This window comes from Thermobia domestica, chromosome 8 (assembly GCF_964235325.1).
Source record: "Thermobia domestica chromosome 8, izTheDome1.hap1.1, whole genome shotgun sequence".
NCBI lineage: Eukaryota > Metazoa > Arthropoda > Insecta > Zygentoma > Lepismatidae > Thermobia > Thermobia domestica.
The window spans coordinates 106,545,034-106,570,170 of NC_137461.1; the positions used below are offsets into that span (position 1 = coordinate 106,545,034).

The 25,137-nt window shown below is 35.7% G+C and overlaps 1 protein-coding gene across 1 annotated transcript in view; it reads left to right on the forward strand.

The window, feature by feature from the left end:
• LOC145693122 (serine/threonine-protein phosphatase PP1-gamma catalytic subunit B) overlaps positions 1-22,375 on the forward strand; it is a 40,377-nt gene extending 18,002 nt beyond the window's left edge. Inside the window, exons 3-7 of the mRNA XM_081768842.1 lie at positions 3,331-3,561; positions 4,370-4,584; positions 11,302-11,415; positions 14,299-14,442; positions 20,544-22,375. Coding sequence (XP_081624968.1) covers positions 3,331-3,561; positions 4,370-4,584; positions 11,302-11,415; positions 14,299-14,442; positions 20,544-20,639 — 800 coding nt within the window. The 3' untranslated portion in view covers positions 20,640-22,375. The remainder of the gene's footprint in view (positions 1-3,330; positions 3,562-4,369; positions 4,585-11,301; positions 11,416-14,298; positions 14,443-20,543) is intronic.
• The last annotated feature ends 2,762 nt before the right edge of the window (positions 22,376-25,137 follow it).

Genomic DNA, 25,137 nt, shown 5'->3' on the forward strand with positions numbered 1-25,137 from the left:
CAAAGCATATAAACACAATATGGCAGTAAAGAAAGGAGTTCCCTAACTTTTCAACTACTCAAATAGCAAAGTATTTTTCAAACTGAATTATTACTAGGCTTTTCAAGTAAATATTTGAAGCCCGTAAAGTGTGCCAGAACTGAGAACTTCATATAAGCGTACTTGTACACAGTTATTTTTATACTTTTATCTATTTGGTCAAAGTAGTATAATTTTCTACCTGCAGTAATCATTTGGCAAGTGAAAATTCAATGAATAATAATAATAAAAAAAAAATGGGAAACTGAAATCGAACCCGTGTCTCCAGCTTACCGTATCGGTGGTGTAAAGCACCGCCGGAGACCTTAGCTTGATTTTTTTTTTTTTTTTTTTTTTTTTTTTTTTTTTTTTTAGCCCTTCGCGTTTCCACTCTTGAATTTCATTAAATTATTATTATTGAATATTTATCGTGTAGTTACTGAAAGATGTATACGTTTGTGCCTAAAAGAAATAAAGAAAATATAGCCCTTGTAATCCCTCTTCTAGTTTTCGTTTCGCAAAAAGCTCAGTAATCTACTGTTTTTGTTGATCAGTGTACTTAATTAACCGGTCAAATTAATATGCTTACTGTACGTTACATGTGTTCTTAGATATCACATTATTGCAAAGGTATTTGACTGTTTCCACTACTCATTCTTTTTTTTTTTTTTTTTTTTTTTTTTTTTTTTTTTTTTTTTTTTTTTTTTTTTGTAAAATTTTGTACAAATTACTATCCAGCCTTGTTGTAGTCTTTGAATCCTTTTCATTTCTCGTTCAGTTACGTTTTTATATTTTTGCGGACAGGATGTTTTCAAAAACGGTCTTGTAAATTTGTCAATGTTAGAGATGTGAAGTTCATTACAAGTAGTATTTTTGAAGTGGTAGTATTGAAGTAGTATGAGAGAAAGTAATGTATTTGCTAATAATATAGATTAGATTGTACTCGTTAAAGTTGGACACTTGAAATTCGGCATGTAAAATCTTTTATAAATAAATATTCTTTTAGAAAATAACCTATTTGGGGGAGGGGGAGCAGATTCTTGAAGGATAGTATGTTAAATTATTATTGCAGATTTCGTTTGTGGGCGTTGGACATAATTGTGGGAAATTTAGTATATGAAGATTTTTGAATAAGAAATCTCCATATATTAAGTTGAACATGAATTTTGTGAATTGGTAGGAAAAGGTAAGTATTTTTTCTTTTCTTCGCTGAACATGTGCACAAAATTTGGTATATGGTGGTTAACACAGTTACGTAAAATAACTATGAATTTTACGCTAAATGGTGGAGGGGAAATTTGCTTCTCAAGAGGGGAGGGGAGGGTGGAGGGGAATACTGCTTCTCAAGAGTATGAATTTGTTTACTTGATGCCGAAAGCTCGGAAGTCTTAATTTCTGATCCTAATAAATTCATGTTAGAGGTGGAAAGGGGCACGAAGTCTTTTACTAGTACTGTACAGTATTTTACACAGTGCTTTACACTTCCGTACAGTATTTCAATCGACCACCTGTTTATGTTCGATTTACTAATATTTAATCTTGAAAGCAACATTGGACTAATCTGACATAAATCGGGAACAGTGTCATAACATCATTATTTTAGAATGATTGATAGTGAGGGTGCTGTATGTCAGTCCTCAGGTAGTATTTGTGTATTCTAATGCGGATTGGTTTACCAGTCTCGCAGTAACATTTTTGTTTAACTTTTCACTGGTACACTTCTTTGGCGTAGTGTTATACAGGCTTTTGGTGCATGGAATAACTTAATTTCCTGTACAAAAAAGGGAATAGTGTGGTACCTTGTATTATATTTCTACAGTATTTCGCAAACCTCACGGTTTGCTTAAAGCTCTAAACATGTACAAAAGTGGACACTAATTCCAAAATAGAAAAAGGGCCTAGTTTTCGCTTTGGCCAGCCAGAACTTCCTACAGAATGCAAGAAAGTGCATAAATATATGGTCACAATGTGCCCTTCAAAACACCAGTTTTAAATTTCCTAACCAGGTGCAAAATTTGTTACGTAAACGAAAAAGTAAGTTCTTGCATTTACGAGATGGTAATATAGTTGTGACCAAGCTTACATAGATATGACGAAGAGAAACGTTAAAATTAGAATAGAAGAGCATATTAGAGACTAAGGACAACAGTCTAAGTCTGTTTCGGTCTATCAAAACATAGAAGTGAATATTAACATTTCCTAACATAAAGAGGTACCTTGCACAAAACTTCATAAAGTATAGAATGGTAAGTATACGAATATTCATCAGGACGAAGAATCCAAAATTATTAAGCAATGGGTCGACATAAATTACAGCGAACAATAAAATCGTATACGTGCTGATACTACACCGAAATTTCTACAGCATTCCAATCTTTACACTTCGCAACATTCATCGAGCACAATGTTAATGCATAAGAAACACTTTTTTCAAAATACGAAGATGGCGAATCCTTACGCTCGTAATAAATTGTTCAGTGTATAATTACAAATTCTAAGAAGAGGGAGAAAAAAAAAGGTATAAATATCTACTTAATTTCGATCATAATGCTGAGGTTATCATTTTTCCAGAATACAAAAGAAAATCGTTAATTAAACTGTTCAAGGAATAATCCAGAGATTAGGACTGCATTAATAAGCACAGATATTTGCGTAATGTTATAGAAAAATAATAGCCTAGGACTCTCACGTGCGCTGGCAATAAGGTCAATAATACGGCTGGGTGTATGACTTTCCGAATACAACTTCTGTGTGTTGAAACAGTGCTGGTCACACACCTGACGTATACTGTGCTGCCAAGCGATAACCTTGAGAATAAGTGTGGCACAGACGTCCTGGGATAAACTCAATGCATTTACAACTAGTCCAACAACAGATTTTATGCAGTTTCGCATTATTCTGATGTTCTGCACGTGAGGGTATTATTTCCTGTAATTTGTATGTTAGATTTTACGCCAGAGCTTTCTTTCCCTTGTTAATCGTGCACGCCTTCCAATTCAGAACATGATAGTGTCTGATGAAGCCGAAGTGTTAGTTGGCGAAACTGTAACACGTATGTAGTTTTTAATGTGAATATATTGTTTTGCTCGGCAAATAGTTTGTTTGTATTTAAGAACTTTTAGATTTTCGTACTGTCTGGAGTGATATATGAAGTTATTCATTTTTCTTTCATGTGCAGTGTTGTATTAATAAAGATAAAACTGACAAATTTTGTTAATCTAATATTAGTGGATGTGATGTTCTAAGTTTGATGTGTTTTGGATTAACGTAGGAAAAGAATGCTGATACTGAAATTGCTTCCTTCCATTGCAGGAGATATCCATGGTCAGTACTATGATCTGCTAAGACTGTTTGAGTATGGAGGATTTCCACCAGAATCGAACTACCTCTTTTTGGGTGACTACGTAGATAGAGGGAAGCAGTCTCTAGAAACAATATGCTTATTGCTAGCATATAAGATAAAGTATCCGGAAAACTTTTTCTTACTGCGTGGTAATCATGAATGCGCAAGCATCAATAGGATATATGGGTTTTATGATGAGTGTAAGTTTAAATTGGAGTCTTATTAATATATAAATCGCCTTTTCGATTACACTAATTCACTAATTGGTTGTTACTATGTAGATATAAGTAATACAGTTTAAAACTAATAATTTCTAGTGTATAACAGTTCACTAAATATTTGTTTGGGGCGTAGGCAGATGAAAATCTTGGTATGGTTGAATTGTCAAATTTGATTTCTTTAAATGTAAAATTTGAAAACTAAACTTTTAATAGATACAAAACTGACTTACTGTAATATAATGCTGAGAATAGTACTCAATAGGTGTTTTTTGGCCGTAACGAGAGTTCCTCTGAGTCTTACAACTCATGTGATTAGTTCAAGTTTTACCCTAAAAATTTTAGTCGTGCTTAATTCCATATAGTTAGATTTTTACATGTAAATACTATTTTGTTTACATATTGACTGTATTTTATGATTAGAAAATGGATCAACACTTACCACCTCCAGGATAGCAGTAACCTTGAAATATGTTAAATTTTTCAAGAGATGGGTACACTAATTTGAAATAAAAGTTTAATCAAGTTGACAGACATAATAAATTTACTTCTCGTTTGAACAGATCCGTCATGCCCTTCGTATATTTTCAGGTTTTGTTTTAATTTTAATTATATTTATGAAAAATGGATAAAGAAAAAAAAAGGAAAAAATCAACACTAAAATAAAATACACATATAATTAAAATATATATCCGAAAAGTTTGTGAACGATATTGTGAAACTTCTTATCAATAAGATTGGTACGTAATTCAGTTTTATTTTCTGATGTACGCTTTTTCATTCATTATAGGTAAACGCAGGTACAATATAAAGTTGTGGAAGACATTTACAGATTGTTTCAATTGCCTACCTGTAGCTGCAATTGTTGACGAGAAAATATTCTGCTGCCATGGCGGCTTAAGTCCTGACTTACAAAGTATGGAACAGATTAGACGTATAATGCGACCAACAGACGTTCCTGACCAAGGTCTGCTCTGTGATTTACTTTGGTCAGATCCTGATAAGGTACTTTATTTTTTTTATTATTTATTTATTATTTTTTATTTTATTTATTTTTTTGTTTGTATTGTAGTCATATATTTATTCAGTTGTTTTTGTATGATTTAGTGTTGTCACCCAACTAAGTTTTCTTCTCATCATGAGTTCATTAAAAATTTTAAAGTATGAATATACAGACAAAATAAGATCAGTTTTATCGTGAGAGCATCGATTTTATTCTTTCCTTTATATAACTATAAATCGTTGATCGAATTTGTAGCGAAAATCACGCTGTGGTTTTATTTCAATGCAGTAAATCGATGATGCCTAAATCGCAGAGTATGAAAGGTTTTTCCCCCCTACTATATTTAAAACCTTGGACATAGAGGCAAGACTATGGATACCACTCAGTTGAATGAATATTGAAAATACCACTCTGAGTAGGTAATTTTACAGTTCTTAATGTTACGTAGGTATAAATTTGGTATCTGGAGGCCTTTGCTTCATAGATTAATTAGAGAGAGAGTATGGATAAGTCCCTATATTTAGTTTTTCAGTAGCCTGGTATTCTTTTGCTTATATGTATCGTGTTTATATAAGTTTAAAATTATATGCAGGTTATTAACGTGTAGTAGTAATTATTAGTCTAGTTCATTGCGACAAATTTTGGTGGATATCGTAGAATAAATTTAAAAAAAAAAAAAAAAAGTCTATGCTAATAAGTGTGTGTCTAATGAAAGTAAATGATAATGAAATGAACGAATTGACAATTTGAAACTGTTGGAAACTGAAAAACCGACGGAAATCATGATGTCCACCACACTCACTGGTCCTAGCATCGAACATGAACCTCTCCAACTCGAGATGCACGCTTTCCCATTTGACAAATTCTTTATCTGACCTCCACAGGAATTCTGGTAGTATATTAGTTGTTCATCCAACGTTAGAGGCTTGGTGCGGTAAACTTTCTTCGCCAGTTCTCAAAAGAGAGTCGAGGGGAGTTCCTTGTTTGGCATTCACGTTAACCATGATGATGTAGCCCGGACGGAAAATGGCCCAAGTGGGACATAACAACAAAATATCGTGGATCTCGTACTGTATTACTAGAATATTTATGGAGGATTACAGTCTATTTTTTTTTTTTTTTTAATTTTTATTTTTAAAGGTATACTCACTTTATATTCTGCATTATATCTCTCCGTCTAACATAGGTAAGTGACTGCTTTCATTGTCCTGTGACTAAAAAATGGGTTCAGTCTGTCATATCCCTTCATTTTAATCTTTTACGTACATGGCGAAGTTAAGGCTAATGTGCCTTGTCTCCCACTTGGGCATGCAATGATCTGGATTAATATTACAATAACAAGTATTTATAGAATAATAATTGACACATTTATAGATGTAGATACAAAAATTTGTATCTATATTGTGACTTGCTGCAAGTGTTTTGGCATTTTATAATTACTGTCAGTAAATTCTTTTCGTGCCCAGTTTACATATTTTTCCATATGACAAGTCAGACTTTACGATTTTAAACGACAGCCCAGCTAAGTCTTATATTCCATCTCATCGGTCAGTATTTCATCGCTAGTTCCTAATGATAACGGAGCTTTTAGGAATAAAAACTACCACTACCTTCAACACATTTTCATTGTGCGGTGAGTTAACCTACTTTATTGGGCAGCTTGGCTTATTGTCTGTGTGGGACTTCGCCTGTATTGTAAATTTTCCTTCAACCGAAATGTCCAATTACAAGGGTTGATCAAAAAGTAAAGTTACAAAGCCTGCAGTGAAACTTGCATGTATTATTTCTTACAACCAATGCATCCAACAGATAGTACATACATTAGGTTAGTTTTCGACAGTCTCCATATCGGTTGAGGCACTTGTCGCATCGCGGGATGAGTTTGAAGATTCCCTCCTAGTAAAAACTCCTCTCGTGTATGTTCCAGCTGCGTTGTCAAGTGTGGGAACAGGTGAAAGTCGCTTGGAGCGAGGTCCGGGCTGTAGGCAGGGTGGTCAGTGATATCCCAGAGAAACTACATCAACAGCATGGTGGTCATCTTTTGTATATGCGGGTGCACGTTAGTGACGTTTTCTCTACCAGGCGCAAATATTCGACCCGTTTTGCGACATGCTGACCATTACAATCTCTTCGTAAACTTCTACCAGCTGCCGGTGAATTTGAGCTGAGGTTATATGTTTCACCCAAAGAAATAGAATAAGTGAGCGGATTTAATCACGAAACTCAAACGAGTCGCTATTTGTGTGTACCTACAACGAGCGCCGTAGATGGCAGAAACTGCACAGTTGTCAACTCCATGTATTAAAATTACGACACAATCCTAATTTCTCTAACAGACGAAAATCCAGAAATATCAGCCTTGTAACCTTAGTTTCTGATCCTCTCTCGCACTACTATTTATGAGCAATTCGTGGTGGTCGTGGCATTTACAACAGCGCAAGATCCAAGAACGTCCGGCATAACCTCTGCAAAGTGCCATACTCCATATGAGGAGGTCTGCTGAGCTTCAAACCTTCAATCATCCTGAACTGCTCTCGCGTCTACTGCACAATACAAAGATGTGATGTGAAAATCTACTAGTGTAAGTTTTGTTAACTCATTTGTGGCAATTCTGTTTTTGAAGATATTATGATGTAGTGTTGAGGCATTATACGTACAATCCGCGGCAAAAATCCTGCAACATGAGGATGTAAGTTTATTGTGAAACTACGCCTAACAGCACAGGGAATGAACATAATCTAAGTGGAACGAATCACGCCAGGATAAACCTGGGCCTCCTCTCGTGCACACTTATTTTGGAGCAAAAGACTTCGTCATTTCACAATAAACTTATATGCTCATGTTGCAGGTTTTTTGCCGCGGATTGTACATGTAATATGATACATATATTACGTAGTCTGGAAAACAGTACTAAAGGTTTAAAACGACCGACCACCTGGCGCACCCAGGGGAGAGTGGGGAGGGGTGACAAAAATGATCAGAAAAGATCGATATTAGTGTTGAATCCATAGTTTTCGTGTCGCTGAGATGAATAGTGACATTGCTGATTCAATTTACGTTCAGCCCCATTACCAAACGGGGGGGGGGGAGATGATGTGGGCGTAAAACCTTCCTAGCATACCTAAGGGGTATGGGAGGGTTCACATAAAACTGATCGAAAACTACCAATACTAGTCCCTAATCCATACTTTTCGGGGTCCCTAAGTTGATCGGTGACAATTTCGTGCCCGTTAGGTCGAAGTTCAGCTCCCAGTGTGAGTAGGATCTCTTGCGCGTCGTAAGGAGCATGGGAAGTAGGGAGCGTGTAGAAATAATAATAATGACCTATGTTAGTATCTAATCTACAGTTTGCGGGACTGCGGGTTTGAGATGAACAATGAGTCCACGTTTAGTCTCCATTATCACCCTTAGGGTGTGGAAGCAGCGGTTGCAATATCAAAGGTATGTGCATACGCACGAATGTTCTCTCCCCACCGTTCTTGAGTCTTATCCAAATAATATTAAGGAAATACGAAGAGGGAATTCTTTTCAAGCTCTGTTCATGTATTTGATTTAAATACATTCTCTAATATTGATTTAATGTATAGACTGTTTTCTCTTTAAAACGAAATGAACAATCACTGTGAGTGTACGTTTGTACACTATATACCTATGTTATTGAACAAGAGATAAATAGAACATTTAACATGTTTTAAGACATGAATGATAGGCTACGGAAAAAGAAGCAGAAAAAAAATTACTCATGCATGCAGTTAAACAAAATTATCAAATAAACCGTACATTTTAAAATGAAAGCTCATTCTCCACTCTTTTCGAGACAGATTTTTCTATTACCTTCTGATTGAAATCTGAAATGCTGCTCACAAAGTCTCTCTTAATATAAAGCAATCGCTGCCGCAGATATTTCTTGCTTTCTTTTCTTTAGGGTAGAGAAACACGTCTCTCCTCCGACAATCTGATTTTTTAAAGCATTCTTTACCTGAATAGAAGAGACAAAAATAAAGTTTCTAGTGACCATGTAATTTTGTTTGCTTGCTGCTCTACTGTAAAGAAGCATGAAATCTTAAGATCCCCCCCGCTTGGAAAGGAGAAAAGTAATTTTCAGTTGTTTTTAGTTTTTAAATTTCCACGCTTATGTTCTTACGCTAAAAGAGAGAGATGATTATTGAAAGTGAATGGTTGTGAGATTATTTTTTGTACTCTTCTACCGAAAATTAACACGGCAGAATGTACTTAAAGGCGCACGAGCTAGCCACTAGACCAGTAGTAAGGCATTTTCTCTTTCGAGATATACGATAATATTAATATTTGGAATGGTCTGGTGGTTTTCAGTCCTTGGTAATTACCTTGAATTGGAAACTCATGAATTTCATGCTGAAAATACCTTGAATATAGGAATTTCTTTTGTGAGTTGTAGGAGTATATTTCGAGGTAAGAAAAAAGAACGAACCGCGATTGCAAGCACTAGATATTTTTACTGTTACCAATGTTCATTTTATTTGATTTGATTTATTCATTCTGTACGTCATATTACATGTATATTGGACTATCGAGTTTTTCTTATTTCAGTTAACGGTGATTTAAATTGGCGAATTTAGTGAAAACAATTAAGGAACCAATTAAACGTAAAAAGAATGTGTACCTTATGTTCATATTAAGATTATTACTCTTTCACTGTCACAAATTATTCCCTAAATTAAAAAGTTACTTGGTTCCTGGTTCAATCCGAGCTCGCGTGTAGTGGGCAGATACCGTGTGCGTTAGTTTTCTCGGGGTTCCCCTTTTTCCTCCCACTTACTTCATTACAGCATTTCATTCATTCGCAGTCTGCTTCAGCATACACGGTATAACCATAAGATGTAAACTAAAAGATTTCTTTCCATGAAAGTTACTTATGTGGTAGTGAAAAATATTGATAAGAGATTAATTTCAAATTACTTAACTGGGTGAATGGGGAGAAATACCATAAATATGAAGTCTGTCACAGTTTTGTGTATCGTTGGCTGCATTTACATTTTAGTCTTTCATTAGACATTTCTCCTGGTATGAGGGAGAGTCGATACTGGACAGTTCTTGAGGTAGGGAACGTTCTTAAAAATTGCACCGATGTGAGCACAAAATCAAAATACGAAATTCATTTTTTATGTTAATTCCTCTATTTTACTCAAGATGAATATTTAGGACCAGAAACACCTACAGGATTTTTCCTCATACGCAAGGCAGGCGGGGGAAAAGACTGAACGAAGTCGCGAATATTTCATGTAATACAATTATAGACGCATATTCCATAACCTTATTAACTACAGTAAATATATTACTGTAGTGAATGAGTAACCAAATCTATAATGTTTGGTTACATATTTCGAAGGACCAAATCTCTCTGAAAACCTAGGGTACAGTCTCCGCTGCAAGCGTCTGTGTTTAGGACTACTATAAAAGCAGTAATAAATAATCTAGCTACTCTATCAGAAAAGGACGGAGTCTGTGGGCCATTAAACCATGACGAGCACACCTACATTGCTGGTCCTAAAGTTACGCGGCCGCTAAAATTAATTTCTGTATACTGCAGTACCACCCAGGCTTCATTCCACAAACTTCTGTCCGAGGGACAGGATCAAAATGTAAAGGGACTGGACTGGATAGCAGTTTAATTTTTCTTATCTCAGGGGAGATTGTGCAAGTCCGGGAGGGCAAACCGCCCCAAACTTATACTTGGAAGACCAGACGCATATTTGTTCTTTGCGAGTTTGTGTTTCGTGAATCAGTCTTCCCTTCTTTCAAGCTGCTGTGACTCATCCACCCTACCAGTTGAATTACGCGCTGCCAAGTGAAGGAATTCGTAACTGCTAGCGGAAAATACGGGAAGATAGCAGTGATGCAAGTGCAAAATGCTGTCACTAATGTTAAAAAAGAACTCCTGTATGCTGTGTTCCTGAATCCAGTGGTAAAGCTTGTTGGAACTGAAATGTAAACCTCTCTTTCAGTTTTTTGCGCTTAGGAGCAAAGGTTTATTTTTACTGAAACACATGCAACATATAGCCGTCCCTGTGGCATTGTATTTTTTTAAATTTGAAACCTAATTTAGTTTAATTTTATTAATCTTAGTGCCATTTGAAAACTAAAACTTTATATTAACTTCGTCGTATTATAGAGTATGTCAGTGTCCCCCTGCCGATATTTACATGCTCAAGTTATCAGCATTTTTTGACCATTGATTTAAAAGTTACAAGAACATATCAAAATAAACGATCCACTCTATACATATACAAATTGATAATTCACAAGCTATTTAATCATAGGATATGACAGGATAGATCCTTTTTGTATTTTTTCTTTTTTAAAAAAAAATGAAATTTCCGTGTGCTGTAGCCTGTCTCAGCTAATTTAAAACTATCATTTTCAAATAGGCAGAAATCTGTTCCTAAACTGTGTAAACTTCCTTTTGTTATATTAACGTTCTAATCCGTTTCGCGTATCTGTCAGTTTTTCGCACAGATCAAGAATTAACAAAAATTATTCAGGCTATGCCTGATAAGATTGGTGATATTATCTGGTTTCTCCAGTGATTAATCTTGGATTCACGCCTCGTTATGATGTTTCAGTGGAATGTTTCTAGGTTGGAGAAGCGTGTTTTATGAATTCATTTGACTTTTATCTTTGCTTTTTCATATAAACGCTTCGTTGAGTGTAAGTTACTAATGATGATGTTTTTCTTCTAGGATACCATGGGATGGGGAGAGAATGATAGAGGAGTTTCATTTACATTTGGAGCAGAAGTAGTAGCAAAATTTCTTCATAAACACGATTTTGACTTAATATGCCGAGCGCATCAGGTAATCAAAGAAATTGTACTTAATAGATGGAAGTAAACAGCAGTAAAATGTACAGTCCGCAGCAAAAAACCTGCAACATGAGCATGTAAGTTTATTATGAATCAGCGAAGTCTTTTCCAAAATAAATGTGCAGGGGAGGACGCCGAGGTTTCTCCTGGCGTGATTTATGCCACTTAGACGTTATGTTTATTCCCTGCGCTGTTAGGCATAGTTTCACAAACTTACATACTCATGTTGCAGGTTTTTTGCTGCGGACTGTACAAGGTTATCAAAAAGAAAAAAAATTGCCGTTCTAGACCAGTTATAAACAGAGCAATACAGTGGACGGTACGTACCTTTTAGGTTCCGAAGTAATCTACATCAGCATCCAACACCTTTTCCAAACTTTCTTCCAGCTGCACAACCCTGGTGATAAAACTAAGCGATCGTGGATGCAAACAAATGCGTGAGTATTCTGCAGGTCTCCCTCAGTTGCAAAGGATCTCCCACGGAAGTGGTTGTCGTGAAAATGAAACTGGTAGAAATATATTGGCGCAAGGTCCAGTGAATATGGTGTATGGTATACTGTTCGTCAAGTTGCTGAAAGGTCTCCCAGGTCCTTTCTGCCACAGGTGGCTTGGCATTGTCTTGCAGGAACAGCACATTCACCAGTGCCGGTCCTTTGTGCCGCAATGCACGGTGTGCACCTTTTGCAATTGCTGAGATCTCAGTAGTATGGCCTGACCTGGTGGAAAGAGCTTGGAATGCACCACTTGCTGACAATTCCACCATAGAGCAGAACCTTTCATAGGTGCAGAGAGTGGCCTTGAGATGTGAGGAACAGGGCCACATGACGAGAGTAAAGTCTGATACCTTTGGGAATGTCAGAAGACCCACGTTTCATCACCAGTGAGAAGCGATAAAGGATAGATGTGTTCAGATGCCATGTTAAGTAAGGATGAACAGGCTGTCACTCGTTGTTCCTTGTTGGCTGCAACAGTGTGTGGGGTACCCATTTGCTTAACTTGTTTGACTTCTGTATGCCATGCAGGTGGTCTGACTGCTTCAGCGGAAACATGTTACCTTTCTGCAAGTTCATTACATGTTAGACCAGTGTCCTCCTCGATGGCTGCTTTGAGGCCCTCGTCATCCAACAGATATCGGTCACTACGAGGTTCATCGTAAAGGCTCACATCACAAAACAATTTTTGGAGCCAGTGCCTAGTGGTGCGTTCGGTTACGGCATTCTCCCAACTGCCTGTCATATACCTCCGCTTTTCTTCGATACTGGATGAGCTGTGACTGTGTGTGTGTGTGTGTGTGTGTGTGTGCAACGTGCCTAAATTACTAAAGGTAGATGGTCATACCAACTCCAATACCTTCGCAGGCAGGTGCGTTATTTAGTTTCCTCTCTGAGCGCATGATTAATAGGACATCAAAAACAGCAAGAACGTTTTTTGGTTTCCGTGTAGAATGTAACGTAAGTCAATATGTATGTAGAATGTAACTCGATAAACTTCTTAAAAAGATAACTAAATACGATAAGATGCATAGCTATTAACAGTAAGTATAAGCTCTTCTACCTGGAAAACATCCAAAGATTACAAAATCAGCAAACCGTTTCGGGAAACCCTTCTGCTACATGGAGATATGAAAATTCAGATGAGTTTATTATTACATACTGCCTTACAAAAATGTTCATGGAAATACGTTACGTAAAGTTTCAAATGCAATTATGGTATGTATAGAAGATGCAATGGTCTTCAGGTATTCTTTTTTATATGGATCTTTGATAAGCCCCAAATTAACTGAAAGTACGGTACAGTCTTTTTAGCTTCTAAAGATCGCCTTTTTCCGTTTTCACTAAGTTGTTCATACTGCAACAGTACATTTCGTGTCCGGCATATTAACGGTTTAAATTTATTGGAAATACTGCAGAATCCCAATAATTAAAAACTAAATTTAAATATTGACAGCACCTGAAACCATTTCATATTTCGTCGCATGAGAACCAGAAAAACGCAACTTCAAAAATTCGGTTTTCGTTTTCTTCATGTTTGGACATAATTTTGAAAACCCCACTTGGTGTAAATGGAACGTAACGCCACCTGTTCTTCGTGTCGATCATCTGTTGTAATGTAGCTAAACTACCATATTATTAGAAACACATCTTTCTAAGAAAATATATTTGTCCTCTCGCCTGTAAACCTACGAAAATGGAGTTACGTTCCTCTGGTTCTCATGCGACGATTTGATACTTGGAGTACACATGTGAATATAAAAGTTGTATTTCGGAAAAAAAAAAACAATAAAAAATTAATAAAATATGAAACACAATAATTAGCTAAAACCACTAAACTAAAAATACTTCCGAACTATGTGAATTCAATATTGAAACCGGAAGTAGATCTGAGTTTCAATAAAGGGATAATGCGGGAGATAGAACCTGCTCATCGGACGCTGAATGTACATCAAAAACAGTTTTCCACTATCTTCTATAGTAGGGATCCATATTCATTCACACCGGAAGCGGTCCTAGTTCGATTTTCAGTATCCAAAACCGGATATGGAACAGCCCTAGATATGAATCCAGAAGTTAGCCTGTTAATTTAAATTGTAGCCAAAACAATTTGCAAGAATTTTCTTGGCAATTTGCTCATAAAGGCAGTGGCATTCCAGAAGTTTCGTAAACAGCGCTGTACATAGTCGAAGTATATTTCGATCTGATTGTAAGTTATTGAACTGTAGTCTTAAGTTTCACATGTATTTAATGCTATTGTAACTTCTTTAAATAGTAAACTAAATCTCGTAGTATATGAAAAGGTGGGTGGAATAAACACTTTCCTAATACTACATCCTCTTTATGTGTAAATTTAATTTTTTTATATATATATCTATTAACAGGTTGTAGAAGATGGATATGAATTCTTCGCCAAACGGCAGCTTGTGACGCTATTTTCTGCTCCTAACTATTGTGGAGAGTTTGACAACGCAGGTGCAATGATGTCAGTGGATGAAACATTAATGTGTTCTTTCCAGATCTTGAAGGTAAAAGCTTAGTTTCGTAAATTGTACATTTATAAGAATAATTCAGGTAGAAGTAGTAGTAGTAAATATTAACGTAATGTGTCTTACTGACGTGGAAAACCTTAGGAATTTGTTTGGGCACTTGAAAGCCTGGAACTTTTGAAGTTAAATTGTGTTGAGCCACATTGTTGAAAGGAAGAAAATCAAACAACTTTTTTCTTCTGTTGTATTTGGGTATTTCACATTTTCTTAAAAAAATAAATAAATAAATAAAATAAAATAAAATAAACCCACCTTAACTACTCGGAAAGTTAACAATATGGTAGGATTTGACAGACTCCAACTGTTTCATTCGTGATTATTGACTTTGTAGTCTGCTTTTTCTAATTCCACAGTTGAGTGAGTGTTCTGTTTCTTTCTCGCATTAGAAAGTACTAACAAGTATGTTCTCGTTGAACGATTAAATAAAAATCTGCTGAGAAGTTACTGGTGTCACGCAGAGAAATATGAGGCTGGATAAGATTTTGTTTCACGAAGACAGTGAATATATATTTCTATTTTCGTATTCAAATGTGCAGTATTAAACTGTACTGAAACTGTTACATCCTGCTTCCACATTGTCATTGTCGTGTATTTCCTCAGGACAAGATTCGTCACCACTCTTCCAATTGACCTACACTTAGATCGCTTTCAATTTCTTAATTTGATACCTCTTCCAACTGTCTTCAATACTCTGATCATTCTCGTTGATATTTAGTCCTTGTCGTGGCGAATTCAAGTAAATCTTAATCTCAAATGTAACGGATATTTGTAGCGTGTCATGTATTTTATAAAAGAGACGCAATGTTATTCGCATTTGAAAATTGGCTAGCCGCATAAACTCCTTCTATAGGCAAAGTGAAATCTATTGTCATTTTGAGCATGTAGGGATCACGCTGGCTCAGTGGTAGAGCGCTTATCTGTAGTGCGTGGAGTCCGTTTTTATCCCCGACCAAGTAACAGTTGAGGTGGACAACGTGTCCATGGGTTTTCTAGAGTACTCCCGTTTCCTCCCATTTTTCATTCCACCAGTTCTTCCATAATCATTAATTTACTTTAATCAGCTCTCCCTAAGTAGAGATGCAAGGGCTCGGAAAAAAACCGGCTTTTTTGAAAAAAAAACTCTGTTTTTTCTGCTTTGCTTTTTTGCTTGGGAAATTTTGGGCTTTTTTCAAAATTCTGCTTTAAATCGATAAAGCAGACTTTGTTTCGCTTCTCTATAACACAGAAAGTCATTTAATTAGTGGTTGATGCCGATAATAATATAAAACCTCGAAAGTAAACCATGAATTTCGAAAAGATATTTTAAACAATTTTACTTCAACATTTTTACATTATGAATTCCAAAGGATTAACCAATGTATATAATAAACACATTTTAACCTCCTATATACAAAAGTAAGCAGAGCTGGCAAGAACCATGGTTGTTTCTGAAAATGCCAAAAACCCGTTTTGGGGGGCAGTTTAAACCAGGCTTTTTTGGGGTTTAAACCAGGTTTTTTGATTTAGATATTTTGCTTTATGTATTTATATTACATATTCACAGAAATAAGTTTGTTTCGCCTTGGTGTTATTATTCAACAACGGGGTTATGCTGGAAGAGGTCCCATAAGCTTAAAGAAGTCCGGTCAGTAAATTTCTTAAATTGAGAAACTCCCGCATTAGCCATCGGGAAAATCCCGTCATTCTTTTAAATGTAAAACAATAACGGGAAAATCCTGTAAAATTTAATTTGCATGTAAAATTTAAAGGTCAACGCATTATAATCAGTACGCTAAAACTGAGTGACACACAATCATAGTCAACGTCTTACGAATAAAATCAGAAAAATAAACACACTGCTGAACAAGACTGCACTTATTTAATATAAAAACACATTTACACGTGACGTTTCGATCTTCTATCCAAGATCCTCATCAGACGTGAGTGTACGTCTGATGAGGATCTTGGATAGAAGATCGAAACGTCACGTGTAAATGTGTTTTTATATTAAATAAGTGCAGTCTTGTTCAGCAGTGTGTTTATTTTTCTAAAACTGAGGTATTAAATTACAAATTTAGTATGTAGGTATCATTGAAAGTCCAATCCAAGCTAATGTTGGAAGCTAAGTAGGCAATCGATAAATTTTACCAATTTTAATCAATATATTTAAGCAACCTTCGCTTCTTTATAAAACAACAGGCATGCAGAAATATATAATTTGGTTTCGTTTTGTATGTTTAGGCTTAACATCCTTACGTAATACCGAGGTTATCAAGGAGAAGACTTTCGCTTAAAGTGACATCCGAAAGAGTACTTGGTTTACACATGAAAAAAGGGTTGTGGTTCGACCGAGAATTGAACATGGGACACCTTAATTAAAAGGTGAAAAGGAAATAAGACTAATGCAGATGGTTTGACATGTGAAACGTCACCATGAAGTTCACACGATTCGCATTTTTGTTCTTTTAATTTTTTTAGTTTAAACCAGTTATTTAAAAAAAACAGCTGGTGTAAACGAGCCAACCCTAAGAGTAAAAACTTCTTTCAAAAAATACACAAATAACTAGCAAAATTGTATGTAGTATTTTTACTTCAAAATATTCCATACCCTCTTTTTGAAACAAAATAAAATTAAAATAAAACATAAGAGAAATACTTAGATTTGTATGATACAATTAAAGGCTGCACATGGTTCTGTATATTCTTGAAATTCTACAGTCAAGTTTTTTATAACCACCATCAGGGGGGTTAAGGGGGCGCTTGCCTCCCCTAGAGGAAAATGTACTTCAGAATATTGAAAATCCAATAGGATTTTTACATTAGTTACAGCAAAATTTGAAACTATTTTTGAAACGTCGCTTATACTTGCCCCTCCTTGGAAACCACAACATGGGCGCCCTTGATCACTATCACGGTTTACCCAGTCCTCAAGTTTTCTGAATTTTTAACAAGAGGGATTCAACATATCATTACGGAACAAAAAAAAAAAAAAAAAAAAAAAGTAAAGCTAAATACAACTGCACAACAAACGTGACTGAGTGGTTGGCTTTTGCGCTTCTATCGGGAAGTCCGGGATTCAACCCAGCATTCGACCATTCTGACAAAGCCTTCCTTCATTCCATCTGAGAATGTAGAAATAGTGCGTGTACTGGCCGACTAGGAGTGTAGGAGTTGGCCGACTTCCTTTCTTATTGTTTTTAAATCGTTATTATTACTAATTACCAGCAGTGACGGTTTTGCGAAGGTTAGAGGATCGATCTTTCGGACTGAAGCCTGTTCTCCAAAGTTGTGGAATGTCTAAAACGAACGAAATATCTATTAGTTATGCCTTTACTCATAAACTTTAAGCTCCCGTCAAATAAAAATTACGAATGTTTAGAAAAACTAAACATTAGTAGCAAGAAAACCCTCCCAAAACACTTTTTTAAATTCGCCACTGATTCTCAGTATAAAATGATCTTCAAGGTTGTATCCGGAAGATCATTCCTAAACATATAAACGAAACGAAATATTAGTTATGCCTGTACTCATAAATTTCAAGCTGCTCCCAAATAAAATTAGGACTTTTTAGAAAACGAAAAAATCAGAGAAACCCCTCCCAAAGTACTTTTCTAAATCCGCTATTATTTGTATAAATTGGTATTCAAGGTTGTATCTGGAAAATTATTGCTAAATCATTGCACAACTACAGTATAACAGAAATGTGGAAACACGGTTTGACGGACATATTGAAAAGCGTATGCTTTGACGGATATATAGAAAAACGTAAGTTTAACTTTCGTGCTAGAAGCTGGAGTACTAAGCTCTTAGAAATGAAACACGGATGACAAACTAAAATGATCTAGAGAAGGAAAAAAATGTCGATAACTCAAAAGTTAAAATAAAGTTAAATAACCTGTAAAATTGCCCTCAAATACTACATTCTTCATGTTAGCTTTAATTCGTAAAATATGTGCTCCATCCATCTTGATGGTGAATTACAGAGCTAAATATGTCATTCAGGTCGTGGAAATCTTATCTAACTATAGAATATACTATAAGAAAGCTATTTGGATAGAAAAATCATGAAAATGAAAAAAGCCAAAATTTCCAAAATTCTCGTTTTTTTTCCAAAAAAGCCGGCTTTTTATGTGAAAAAAAACTATCGATTCAAAAAAGCCGGCTTTTTTGCATCTCTGTCCCTAAGGCTAAAAAAGCTTAATGGTGAGACGTTAAACTGAAAGATTCAATTTTTGAGTTAATGTATACAATACAAGCTTTATAAATGCAAAAGATTCTCCCTCTCTCTCTCTCTCTCTCTCTCTCTCTCTCTCTCTCTCTCTCTCTCTATATATATATATATATATATATATATATATATAGATAGATAGATAGATAGATAGATAGAGATAGGGAGATAGATAGATAGATAGATAGAGAGAGAGAGAGAGAGAGAGGAAAAGGATGATTTGATAGGAATATGTAAGAAGGATTAACTTTCGTTTCACGTGCCATCTTCTCAATATACGTTGTCATTGATTTCGCCGTACGACCAGATACCGTGTGAGTGAACCCAAGAAGTGCCGCTGCCATGTAGGGATCGAATAGCATACGGTATAGTTGCCCCAAAATGTTAGTTTGGTAATTCATAGTCCCTTTGTCCATTCTGCATAGCGTGAGTTTGTTAGTAACCATCAACAACTTAAAGCTGTAGAAAACTTTCTACACATTCACATACACAGTCAGAATGACGTCTGGAATCATCTCCCCTCCCTCCCTCTCTTTTTTAATAATCATATTCCGACAAATTCATTCACTCCTCGTTCAGTCACTACAAACTTGCATCTGTCACTTGCAAGGTGACGTTCTTACAGGTGTTGACTGTCGTCTTCCTCTCAGTGATATGTGAGGGAGGGAGCATATGAACTCCAGCTTCATGTTCAGTCGAAAAAGTGTAAAATGCTTTTTCAAGCCAGCCATCCTGGATGAGTTTTCTTTACCTCATTCACACTAGGCAAGTGCCGGGGTGGTACCTAACTTAATAGGTCCCAGGTCTCTTACTTTCTTTCCTTTCCCCGGATAGTCTGCTCGCTGAGGGATGTCGTCCCTTATACATGACGGGCTAAATGGTCATAGATGCCAACAGCCAAGAAATTTGAAATCCTAATCCAGCTTCATGCTTCTTTACCAGATGTAAATCTTGCGCGATTACTCAATTTACGGTCGCGGTGGAACGTTGTATATCACGCATCACCAAGCAACATATTCGCTTGGTGATACACTCGGGCTTCTGTGATATCCCTCAGGAATATAACATTCATCCCTTTGACATACAGAAACATTGTCATCCACTATCCACTTATTTGTGTATAACCAGTGTCGGAAAGGGCGCAAATGTAACTTCCAAACGACCATAAGTTTCGGAGCCATATGACCACTCTCACGACAGCCGTCCTCCATGCAAATCAACACACAATACTTTCGAACTATTGGCAATAACCTCCCGGGCGTGTTCACGCGTGCCACTACCTAGAAATCGAAATCGTTATCATAAACCTAAAACTACCTCACATGTGTGTTTTAATGTTTTGAATGGTTTTGTTAAATTTTCTTTAAAGTAAAACATTATTTATCAACTTTTGCGTGTTACTATTGAATCTTCTTAGCTTCGTATTACTTTGTGCTTGTGTGCTGTAAGTTTTCTTCTATCATGCTGTTTTGTTCGCTCTGAAATAATGCAAGTTGGTTTTTATATAATAAAAATCGGTAAACTCAGGTGTTAGATCATATAATTAAGTCATTGATACTCTTGAGATTTGAGAGGAAACTATACATTGATAGATAATATTCCCTCTCCTCCTTACTATGGTCGATAGCTTTTGCATTTTGTAGAAACTATCTCAATGTGTTTTCTTTTTTAAATTGAATTCTGTGTTATATGCGTCTTCAGCTGTAGTTTTCATTGTGTTAATGTGGTTACGATGATGATATTTACTACCATGACTAATCTGTGATATAATTTAGTCACCAAGACTGAGTTATCAATCCAAATAGTTAAAATATAGTGTGAATTTAAGCAAAAGGAATTGATGCTCATTGGGTTTTGTTTATGTATTTTCTAGCCGGCCGACAAGAGGAAGTTTACGTATGGTGGACTCAATGCAGGACGGCCCGTGACACCGCCTCGAGGGGCTACTAACAAGAACAAGAAGAAGTGAAGCAATGAAGTGGGACAATGGACAATACTAACCGTGATGAACTTGAAGAGTCTGCTATTGACAGTATGTAAATACAGAATCTTGAAGTGATGTGTTGTCCGTGCACTGGAGTTTATAATAATAAAACCCAAATGGACTTTGAACATTAGGATGTAGGATTGAAAGGAGGAAGGATAATGGCACTTCTGCCAAACAACATAAAACCAATGCATCTATCGGGATTGTGTTCGAACATCACGTGGATACTTTTCGGGGTCATTAATGCTCATTTTCGTAGAGACACCAGCTCTATGCAAAAGGTCTAAAACGTTACTCATAACCAGATGAAAGGGCAAAATACTAGGAAAACTGTAGACAGCATTTACATTGAGTAGCATAAGTTCATTTTGATGTAATATAAGTACATAGAAAACTCAGTCATGGTCTGTGTCCAAAACGTAATTCTGTGTTAATATGAAGTAACAATAATGTATATTCCACCCTAATTAACATTAAGGTGGCCCACCACCTGATTTCATCCAGTTTTGGTTGTTAGATGTACCTGTAAAGAGAAGTATAGTAATGGGGTGTAAACTACTTGAGGAAGGTTTGAAATAAAACGTAAGGTTAAGTATTCATTGAATAACATCACCTTGGTGTTGTATTTGATTGTATCTAAGTCTTGCTTAAGTAGTATATGCTCCGTCTACCAAAGTTGTGAAATCAGTATTGTATAAGAACGAATTTTCTAGGTGAAAAAGATAGTGCAGATGACATTAGGTGGTGAGGCACCTTTATCTCAAATACTTTTAAATGTTCTTCATCTTGCCAATCGGGAGTATTTCAGAGGCAGAAGGGGAAATGGTTTATGCATCCATCCATTCATAATCATATATATATATAAATACTAAGTAGATAAGAAACGTTCCATTCCCTCATTTCTGGCTCTTGTGTAACGAACTTGTAAATATTTCTTAGAACTTAGTTTCACATTTTAGCCTGAGATTTATTTTTCAGCATTCGTGCAAATTGATCACAGAATTCATTTTATGCATTCGTTCATAGAACCTGCCAATATAAATAAAAATGTGTAGACTGAAATATCTTTTTCCTTGCGCCTCCCTTTAATAAATTTTTTTCAAGGATAACTATGAACTCTCGATTTTTACTAAGTTTTATTGTATAAACAGTTTGTAATTTCGTTGCAGTATTGTTGATAATGATTTGACAAGTACAACGATCTCTTTAAAGTTTTAGTGTACTTACTTGGTCATTTAGTGCTGAAATGAAATTGGAATATGCTTTTTTTTCCTTTTTTTTTCTTTTCTTTTGGATTTATTAGTCATAGTAAAAATGAGCGCATTATAAGAACCGTGCATTTGTTTAGATACTTCCAGAAATGATATGCAGTTCTTATTGATGAACAGCGTGCATGTGTTTATATATATAGAAAGTGTGCTTGTGTGTGTGTGTTCGATGATGGACCCCAGATCTTAAATTTTATTTCACAAATGGTCTTTTGAAAGACATTTCGGATTTTTGTTAATTTCATAGTGACGCACTTTCTTTTGCTTGATACATTGTGGTTATAGATAAATTGTCATCATTCCGAATATAGATGGATTTTTTCTTTTAAATATAATTAAAAGTTAGAGCAACTGAAATTCGTATTGGTACTTCCTGTAGTAATTTGGTGTAATGCTCAAGAGAACGAATTGCCAATTTAGGTAATTGACAATAAATGTAAGAAAACAAAAGTTCTTCTTTATTATATAACGGTTTAAATTTAAAAGCTGCAGTAAAATGAATGCATTGACATTTTACCATTTTGCAGTTGACTGTTGGTTGCATTATCATTGATAGAAGTGTGTAGAGTATTATTTATAATGTTGAAAAAAAGATTTTTTTCATAGATGTCGATGTAACATCGGTAGAAATCATATAGTGGTATAGTGGTATGTATATATGTATATATAACAACAAAGAACACACGCCTTTGCTGCAGTGTTGATCACGGGATAATGGTATAGATGTTCAAAGATGAACTTTCAACTTGACATAACGATCGACATATCTGGTATCACGTTCAGTAAATATTTGTTTGAGTTCATTAATAGGATATATCCTAGCAAAAACAGAGGTTGTATGCACAAAGAGTACAAGCTTACAGCTACAAAATCTTTGAAAACCATATTTTAAACGATAGGGTCAGTAATTCTACCGTACGACAGTAGTAAGCAAAACTAAGGTTTGTTCTTTGCTTTAAATATCATTTAAATTTTGGTTGTTCGAGGACGACACGTGCTGCAATAAACTGCCTTACTGCAGTGTACTGTTAATCTTGAGTGTAGAGTTGATAGTATTACGGCAGTTACATGAGGGTAATATTTGCATTTTTGCTATCACAGCATTAAAGTGAGGCAGTTAAGTGAATACTTTGCTTAATTGTCTTTAAATTTTTTTTAATCCTGGATTTTCTTAAATTTGATCGATGCAAAGGTGATAATTTTTGCAAGAATGGAAGATTTCTGCTTATTACTTTGAAAATTATCTTAAGCCACTGAAAGCACGCGCGCACCATTTTAGATATGCAAGTACGCCAAGCAGTTGTAAGGTCCAGGTACGTATAAATATGCATTCGGAGTATGGAAGCTGATTTCTAGACCCTTACATCGATCACAGCATTTACATAGCGGTGGTTAAAGAACAAAGTGGAGAAATTTATTCTTAACCCCGTGTAGTGAGTGCCTTTTGATCCAATAGTTACTCTCCAGTTTCATTTAATCTTTAATCTATCGATAGAAACGTTTGAATTTTGGTAGAATGTTATTTACTTGTCATATACTGAAGAAAGAAAAAAAAACTTAGCTAAAATAAGCTAATTTCATTACCTATTTTCATATCTTATATAGTCCGAATACAGTTTGCGTCTAGATGCCGGAAAAATATTTTTTAAATGCATCTGTAGGCGTTCGCCAAATGAGCGTAGCAGGGTGGATTGATTTAAATCAAAGTACGAAATAAATTAATTTAAGGTGAAAATCTCGTTTCTGTTCTGTTATTTCGATTATGGAAGTTAATAATCATTATATAATGAGACTCAAATGTGTAGCATTGTATGAAAACAAGTATCATGCAGAGGATGATGAGGGAAAATCCCGTTTTGAACTTGTAACGGAGCAATCCTGCTTTCTTCTTTTCGTAACATTAGATTTGGGTGATTAAATCGTTAAATCACCATCAACATTTAAGACGAAAATTCTTTTGTGTACGCGTCTGTTTATTTGTTCCCAGATAATAGGGCATTTTTAGAGGGGTCCTATACCCTCTCTGAAATTTTCTTTTAGATTTTAAAATTTTAGGCGAAATTTATGTATTTCATGCCGCAGGCTAGTTCGTTTTTTTAAAAATAGGCTCTGCCAAATATCAGTAACTTTTGAGAAAAAAGTCATTTAGTAAACGTTGCTGTACTTTTTCCTTAACCTCTTAAATTATATAACCTATTTTTAGGTGATAGGGTAGAATCTTCATTATTGGATTTAAAAAGTACCAATAAAGCTTTTTTACTTCGTTTTCCTTTTCAACACTGGAGGCATTGTACAACACGTTACATATGCTTTCACGCCTTTCTGCGTCGAGATAGTGTGTGATGACGTAATAAATTTCTTCTTGTTCACCTCAACCATAGGTTGGTGGGCAACATTGAAATTTTTAAAACTTTTCTCTCGCTTGGGAGAGCTGTTTTATACTTTGATAAGGCCTCTTCTTCGTAACTGCGTCTAGATATTCTATCCTGGTTTTCCTTCTGTCTTCTATCAGCACGGTGATCCAATCGGAGTGTCGAATAAGATGACCAAGCATGCTGTTTCTTCTTTTTCCTATTATCTTCATGATCTGTCGTCCTTCGTTTGCTTCCTTTAGTACGTCTTCATTCCTTTTCCTTTCGCTCATATGCGCAGCATTCTGCGCCAACACCATATTTCAAATACTTCCAGCTTGGATATTTCCGCTTTTCTCAATGTTCAAGTCTCTGATCCGTACAGCGCCACGCTCCATACCAGGGTTTTAATAAATCGTTTACGAACGTCCAACGACACATTTCTTGATGTTAGTACTCTTCTTTTCCTATTGAATGCTTTTTTAGCCTGCACTATGATGGAATTTACGTCTTTTTCACTTCTTCCGTCCGAGGATATTTGACTTCCTAAATAGAGGAACGTCTTCGATTTTCTCTCCATCTAGTCATACGTTTGCCTTTTCTGTCCTGCTCTTGTGCACTTCATCACTTTGTTGTTCTTATTTATCTTCATTTTGCATATTTTTTCCAGTTGGTCGTTCAAGTTTGAAAGTTCTTCCTGCAGGTCCTTTTCGTTCTCCGCTATCAATGCTGTCATCAGCAAACCTTATTGTGCTGAAAACCTGACCATTTACTGTTACGCCTTTCTCGTTTTTATCCAAGAATTCTTTCATAGCCTCTTCTATATAGACGTTGAACAGAAGTGAAAGTCTACATCCTTGC